Source organism: Thunnus thynnus, chromosome 20 (genome assembly GCF_963924715.1).
Source record: "Thunnus thynnus chromosome 20, fThuThy2.1, whole genome shotgun sequence".
Taxonomy (NCBI): Eukaryota; Metazoa; Chordata; class Actinopteri; order Scombriformes; family Scombridae; genus Thunnus; species Thunnus thynnus.
In genome coordinates, this window is record NC_089536.1 from 1 (window position 1) to 7,500 (window position 7,500).

Genomic DNA, 7,500 nt, shown 5'->3' on the forward strand with positions numbered 1-7,500 from the left:
AGAGAGAGAGAGAGACAGAGACAGAGAGAGAGAGACAGAGAGAGAGACAGAGAGAGAGACAGAGAGAGAGAGACAGAGAGAGAGAGAGAGAGAGAGAGACAGAGACAGAGAGAGAGAGACAGAGAGAGAGAGAGAGAGAGAGAGACAGAGAGAGAGAGAGACAGAGAGAGACAGAGAGACAGAGAGAGAGAGAGAGAGAGAGACAGAGAGAGACAGAGAGACAGAGAGAGAGACAGAGAGAGAGAGACAGAGAGAGAGAGAGAGAGAGAGAGAGACAGAGACAGAGAGAGAGAGACAGAGAGAGAGAGAGAGAGAGAGAGAGAGAGAGACAGAGAGAGAGAGAGAGAGAGAGAGACAGAGAGAGACAGAGAGACAGAGAGAGAGAGAGAGAGACAGAGAGAGAGAGAGAGAGAGAGAGAGAGAGAGAGAGAGAGAGAGAGACAGAGAGAGAGAGAGAGAGAGAGAGAGACACAGAGAGACAGAGACAGAGAGAGAGAGAGACAGAGAGAGAGAGAGACAGAGAGACAGAGAGAGACAGAGAGAGAGAGAGACAGAGAGAGAGAGAGACAGAGAGAGAGACAGAGAGAGAGAGAGACAGAGAGAGAGAGAGACAGAGAGAGAGAGACAGAGAGAGAGAGAGAGAGAGAGAGAGAGAGAGACAGAGAGACAGAGAGAGAGACAGAGAGAGAGAGAGAGACAGAGAGAGAGACAGAGAGAGAGACAGAGACAGAGAGAGACAGAGAGAGAGAGAGAGAGACAGAGAGAGAGACAGAGAGAGAGAGAGAGAGAGAGAGACAAAGAGAGAGAGAGACAGAGAGAGAGAGAGAGAGAGAGAGACAGAGAGACAGAGAGAGAGACAGAGAGAGAGAGAGAGAGAGACAGAGACAGAGAGAGAGAGACAGAGAGAGACAGAGAGAGACAGAGAGAGAGACAGAGAGAGAGACAGAGACAGAGAGAGACAGAGAGAGAGACAGAGAGAGAGAGAGACAAAGAGAGAGAGACAGAGAGAGAGAGAGAGAGAGAGACAAAGAGAGAGAGAGACAGAGAGAGAGAGAGAGAGAGAGAGAGAGACAGGTGGACAGGCAGACGCCTTACTTGGCGTTCTGGTTGAGTCTCATGGCGTTGATGCACTTTCCAAGCGCCAACAGAGAGCTGTTGATGTTTCCTGCTTCCTTCAGACGCTCTCCGGTGTTGTGAGTGCGAGAGCAGCGCTCTGAGCCGGCCAAGTCGCACAGCGCCAACCTGAACAACATCACAAACAACATGACAAACAACATCACAAACAACATGACAAATCCACATCCAACAGCTGAGGTTACAACACGCTGAGTATAAACTGGGCTGTCGGTCGTACTCGCTGATGCCGAGGACTCTGGGAACTCCAACGTCGTCGACTCGGAGGATCCTGATGGAGAAGATGCTGTGGCTGCGGAGTCAAAGCACACAGAAACGTCTGATACTGATCACCAGAATAATGATGAAAATAAAATTTAATTTCTTTAATCTTCTTTTTTAAATCATTACTAACGGGGACTGCATTTTATTTTGGTAAACTTCCTGTGTGGCTGCTGTGTTAGGGGGTCAGTTCAACCAAAGTACAAATAAACGTGTTCTTACATATTTGCTGTTTAAAGTTTATTTATTTCACAGAAATATGTCCTTTGACAACTGCGTCTGTTAGTCTGTCACAATAATCACGTTATTGGCTTATTGAACAATATACAGACATGACCTCATTTCTGCTGACCTCGATAACGTCCGTTGTGTTTACAGAAGAATTCACTAACATTTCATCTGGTGTGTTGGCGTTTCACCGAGGGCGCGGCTCAGTGAACCAGGTGAAGTGAAGATAACGCTGCTCGTTACTTGAGGTTAATAGATGCATAATTCCAGCCAGAAAGTTTGGAAGAATAAGTCCAAATGCTCTTGTTTTCAAAGCCACATCGCACGGCTCCGGCGTGGAACATATGAGAGAAGAGAGCCCATTAACGTTAACGAGCTGGTATGTCAACTTGATTTAAAAATGAAAAGTGGCGATACCACCAACCTAAAAGCTCATCTAAAAACATAAACATCCAGTTTTCCGAGCTGGGAACAGAAACCACAGCTGGCTACTATGGACGCCTTTGCCCGACAGCGCAAATATAAACGTGACGGCATGAAATGTTGCACGCTCGCAGATAGCGTAACTCGCTATGTAGCCAAAGATATGAAGCCATTCAACACAGTCAAAAAAAAGAAGCATTTAGAGAAATGCTGCAAACTTGACAGGCAGTATGAACTGGCAAAAAAATGTACTTTACATCTGCCAAACTGCCATTCTGAAGGTAAAAGATGTCTTCTTTTACTCTGCCACTAAGCTCAAATATGACCCTGTACATGAGCTTGACCACACATTACATAACTGCTGACTGGACTCTGCTGTCAAAGTGTTTAGAGACCAGATACATAGCCCAGAACCTCACTGCTGGCATACTTGCAGAAGCTCTTCAGTCTGCTTTAGCAAGGCATTGGATGAGTGCAAAATGGTCTGTATGACCACAATGTGGCTAGAATACACAATCTTGGCCGGCCATGGCTCCATTTGGGTGTGTCCTATAGTTTGGACAGTGACAGATTGCACAGCAGGTGACGTAGGACTTGGTAGGAATCTGGAAACCTGAGGAAGGCACAGACTGAAGCCCCAACACAGTCTAGTACTGGTGAGTGATGGATAAATCATTCATAGGCGACTTAATATGCAACACAAAATATTTAATATTTTATTTAGGACAGCACGCCTTGTATACTATTTTCAATTTTGAATTGCCACGGCAATTAAAAATAGTGTACACACACACACATATATATATATATATATACACACATACATACACACACACATACACATACATATCTATACACATACACCCAGCACCCCCGTAGCCGATTACCAAGGCTAAGTGACAAAGTACCCTCTGAAAGTCTGCTAGAGGATGTGAATGCAGCGTTACGTACTATCCCTACTAGGACCGTAACCGAGACCAATCAGCTGATATACACCACAGCAACATGAGCCTAGAGATGCTTGGCTACAAGATGAACACCATGAGTCACAAAGAACATTACCCTCCATGGAGAAGGAGGCTGGAGGCCAAGATCAAGGCAACACAGAGAGAAGTTAGTCGACTCTCAGAGCTACAGAAAGGTGTGGGGATGACAGGGATACCCAGGAAGTACAACAAGCTGTCTATACCCGAGGCACTGGAGACTGCCAAGCAAAGGCTCACAGCTCTGGCTACCCGCCTGAAGAGATACACAGGAGAAGCAGAAGCCAGGAGAATAAATATGATCTTCTCCACCAAACCATCCAAAGTGTACTCTCAGTGGCAAGGTAATAACACAAGAACAGATCCTCCCAGGGCCGAGACTGAACAATACTGGAAGAGCATATGGGAGAAGGAGGCATCACATAACACCAATGCTCAGTGGCTAGTGGATCTAAGAGCAGACCACAGCAATCTCCCAGAACAAGATCCAGAAACCACTACAATGGCTGGACAGCACCGGGCCCGGACATGATCCACACCTACTGGCTAAAGAAACTAACTGGACTCCATGAACGCCTGGCAGCACAAATGAAGCAGCTGCTGATGGATGGGACGCATTCAGAGTGGTTAACCCACGGTCGGACAGTCCTGATCATGAAGGACCCCCAGAAGGGCACGATCCCATCCAACTACCGGCCAATAACCTGCCTCTGTACAACATGGAAGCTCCTGTCAGGCATCATAGCGGATGAATAGGCACATGGCCCAATACATGAGCAGGCCCAGAAAGGAATTGGTAGCGATACCAGGGGAGCTAAGCACCAGCTACTGGTCGACTCACCCAAGACTGCAAGACCAGGCAGACCAACCTGTGCACCGCCTGGATTGACTACGAGAAGACCTACGACTCAATGCCACACGCATGGATACTGGAATGCTTGGAAATGTACAACATCAACAGGACACTAAGAGCCTTCATCAAGAACTCAATGGGGCTGTGGAAAACAACTCTGGAGGCCAACTCAAAGCAAACTGCACAAGTTACCATCAAGTGCGGCATTTACCAAGGTCGTCGACTCGGAGGAGTCCCTACTCCTACTGCTACAGCAGTAGGAGTCCCTACTGCTGTTCTGCATAGGCCTGAACCCCCTCAGCCAGATCAACTCAAAGAGTGGCTACGGATACCGGTTCCGTAGTGGAACAACCATCAGTCACCTCCTCTACATGGATGACATCATCATGTGTCTGTTAGTCTGTAGCTGATGTGGTTTGTGTTTGTTAGTCTGTAGCTGATGTGGTTTGTGTCTGTTCGTCTGTAGCTGATGTGGTTTGTGTCTGTTAGTCTGTAGCTGATGTGGTTTGTGTCTGTTAGTCTGTAGCTGATGTGGTTTGTGTCTGTTAGTCTGTAGCTGATGTGGTTTGTGTCTGTTAGTCTGTAGCTGATGCGGTTTGTGTCTGTTCGTCTGTAGCTGATGTGGTTTGTGTCTGTTAGTCTGTAGCTGATGTGGTTTGTGTCTGTTAGTCTGTAGCTGATGCGGTTTGTGTCTGTTAGTCTGTAGCTGTAAAAGTGTCTGTTGACCTCCTGCTGGACAGCTGGTTCAGTCTGGTGGAAGAGAAGCTCTGGTTCTTCTTCCCAATCTTCATCACTCTGTAGGCTTCCTCCGAGCTGTTCACCTGGACCCAGCGTAGGTCTGAAACATCACACAGTGAAAACAGTCAGGAAGCAGCATGTTCTATAATCAGGTCAGTGTAGGAGAGAAATGTGGTTATTGATCTGCATGTAAACAGATTGACAGTAAGAAAGTAAACACACTGATTGACTTTAATAAGCTCATCTCTCACACACAGTTACCTTTGATGAAGGAGTTTCCTTTGACATCCTGAGAAAGACGCAGCACAGTCCTCCTGTGGTGTCCACTGGGAACCTGAACATCACAGATCAATCACATAATCAATCACAGTCTGTCGATAGAGCGCACTTACATTACAGAGAAATACAAAACATAATGACCCTTTAAAATCAAACTTTACAAGCGCATGCAGGAAGCGCACCGCCTGCACCGCCTGTTGACAACAATGCTAACGGCAACAATGGCAATGACTCTGAATGTGTCGGAGCAACCAGCTGAAGGTTGAAAGTTGATGGGGTCCAGACATATACCAGGTTTTGGCCTAGTCTTCTTAAAGACTAGACACAGCTCCCAAACGGAGTTTGAGGGGTTTTTTATCTGTAACTAACAAGTACACACAAGTAGAGGAGGACAAACGCAGATGTGTGTGTATGTGTTACCTGTTCCAGCAGGTCGTGGATGTTGTCGTTGTAAATCTCACAGAATGAAACCCAGATGGAGAAACGCACATTTGAGTCAACGTCCAGACAGAAACTGTCGGCTTCGGAGATGCTGTTCACACTGCTGTCAGAGCCCAGAGAGCCTGCACACACACACACACACACACACACACACACACACACAGACACACACGTTACATCTTCCCTCGTTAAAGCAGCTGGTCTGAGATCAGACTGAAACTGTAATAAAGAACCAATCAGAGTCACTGACCGTCAAGAAAAGCTGATCTGCCAGACGTCACACTTCTGTCACTCTGCAGAGAAAACACACACAGTCTCACATGCATTGTCACACTGCACAGTGGTTTATTTTGGTGTGAGTATGTGTCTCTCAGTATCTCAGTGTGTCTCAGTGTGTCTCTCAGTATCTCAGTGTGTCTCAGTGTGTCTCTCAGCGTCTCAGTGTGTCTCAGTGTGTCTCTCAGTGTCTCTGTGCATCTGTGTGTCTCTCAGCGTCTCTGACCTCTTTGAGCAGCCTCAGCAGATTCTTCTTGCTGCTGCTCTCTGCTGTCTGCTGGTCTGGAGTCAGTCTGCTGAAGTCTCTGCAGCGCTGAGGCTTCAGATCACAGCGACTGTACAGACGACCCTCGATACTGTTAAAGATGACCGCAAGAGACCTGGGCAAAAGGCCTGAGTCATGCTCCGGACCTGAGAGACAGACAGGTGGAGAAACTAATAGTTAGAGAGAGAGAGACAGGCAGTTCGACATACAAACAGACAGGTTGTGTCTCTTACCCAGGAAGGTGAAGGTTTTTCCAGCGTTGGTGACTCCGTAGGTGAACACGAGACAGTTTCCTCCTTCCAGAACATCTCTGACCGAACCACGAACCGAACCCTCAAACACCTTCCTCTGACCGGCCTCTGGACCAAAGACCTGAACAGCATGACAACCAGAATCAGGTCTGTGATTACAGAAAAACATCATTTCATATTATGCTCCATCGTTCATTTTGTTGTGTCGCAAATCACACTATTTACGGCAATATTTTTCATTACATTTATAAATTACTCAAGTTTTCCACCAGCAGAAACAGAGAGGAGCATGTATGTGCTCGCTGCTCAACAGGGGAGGAAGAGACAGAGATGCACTTCCTCCTCCGCTTTGAGAAGTTCAGGACCTGCAGGGCAGTACTAGCAGACCTGAGCCCAGGACCTGCAGGGCAGTACTAGCAGACCTGAGCCCAGGACCTGCAGGAGCAGTACTAGCAGACCAGAGCCCAGGACCTGCAGGAGCAGTACTAGCAGACCAGAGCCCAGGACCCGCAGGAGCAGTACTAGCAGACCAGAGCCCAGGACCTGCAGGAGCAGTACTAGCAGACCAGAGCCCAGGACCTGCAGGAGCAGTACTAGCAGACCAGAGCCCAGGACCTGCAGGAGCAGTACTAGCAGACCTTAGCCCAGGACCTGCAGGAGCAGTACTAGCAGACCAGAGCCCAGGACCTGCAGGAGCAGTACTAGCAGACCTTAGCCCAGGACCTGCAGGAGCAGTACTAGCAGACAGCTGCACAGATTATAATTATTTAGGATTGAAAATAAATTCCACCGGAAGTTATAACTCAGCAGTAAATGAACTGAGAGAAAAAGCAGTCGCGGCTTCTCTGCAATAAAACAACAACTTTACATTCAAACCAGTTCTCCTCTCTGGTAGCGAAGTCTGGATCCTCTTTCTTACCAGAATCCAGCCCAACTAGACAAACACCAGGCTGAAATGATGCATTTAGAGTTCTGCAAAAGCATCTTGCAGGTGTGCAGAAAAACCACAAGCACACCTGCAAAGCTGAATAATACTGGTTCCATCTAAAAACCAGTGACCCCTCCAATCCTCCCACTACAAGCCCTACAATGCCAAGAGCTGAGCAAAGAGAAGAGTCCTCTCACTCAGCTGGTCCTGACAGTTAGTTCACTTTCTGATCCTGTTCAACCTCAGAACCAGTCTGACAACAACCCCAGTACAACACACCAGCAACACAACCAATTAAAGCTGCAAGCGGCGTTGAACGGGCCCTCGCGCCTCTGTGCACGTCGGGCCACAACGTAGTCGAAGGCCTTCTGTGACGGGCATGTAGACGTCTTCAGACCCGGCTGTTTTCAGACAGTTTTTGAGCATGTTTAGGGGGTCAA

The 7,500-nt window shown here is 47.6% G+C and overlaps 1 protein-coding gene across 2 annotated transcripts in view; it reads right to left on the minus strand.

Moving 5' to 3' along the window:
* Window positions 1-191: 191 nt before the first annotated feature.
* LOC137171931 (kinesin-like protein KIF20A) overlaps window positions 192-7,500 on the minus strand; it is a 19,771-nt gene continuing 12,462 nt past the window's right edge. For both annotated transcript variants that reach the window (XM_067576127.1, XM_067576126.1), the window contains exons 5-12: window positions 6,115-6,253; window positions 5,843-6,027; window positions 5,591-5,633; window positions 5,320-5,462; window positions 4,882-4,954; window positions 4,609-4,720; window positions 1,355-1,426; window positions 192-1,242 (exon numbers count right to left, since the gene is read on the minus strand). In XM_067576127.1, the coding sequence (XP_067432228.1) occupies window positions 1,092-1,242; window positions 1,355-1,426; window positions 4,609-4,720; window positions 4,882-4,954; window positions 5,320-5,462; window positions 5,591-5,633; window positions 5,843-6,027; window positions 6,115-6,253 (918 nt within the window). In that variant the 3' untranslated portion in view covers window positions 192-1,091. The remainder of the gene's footprint in view (window positions 1,243-1,354; window positions 1,427-4,608; window positions 4,721-4,881; window positions 4,955-5,319; window positions 5,463-5,590; window positions 5,634-5,842; window positions 6,028-6,114; window positions 6,254-7,500) is intronic.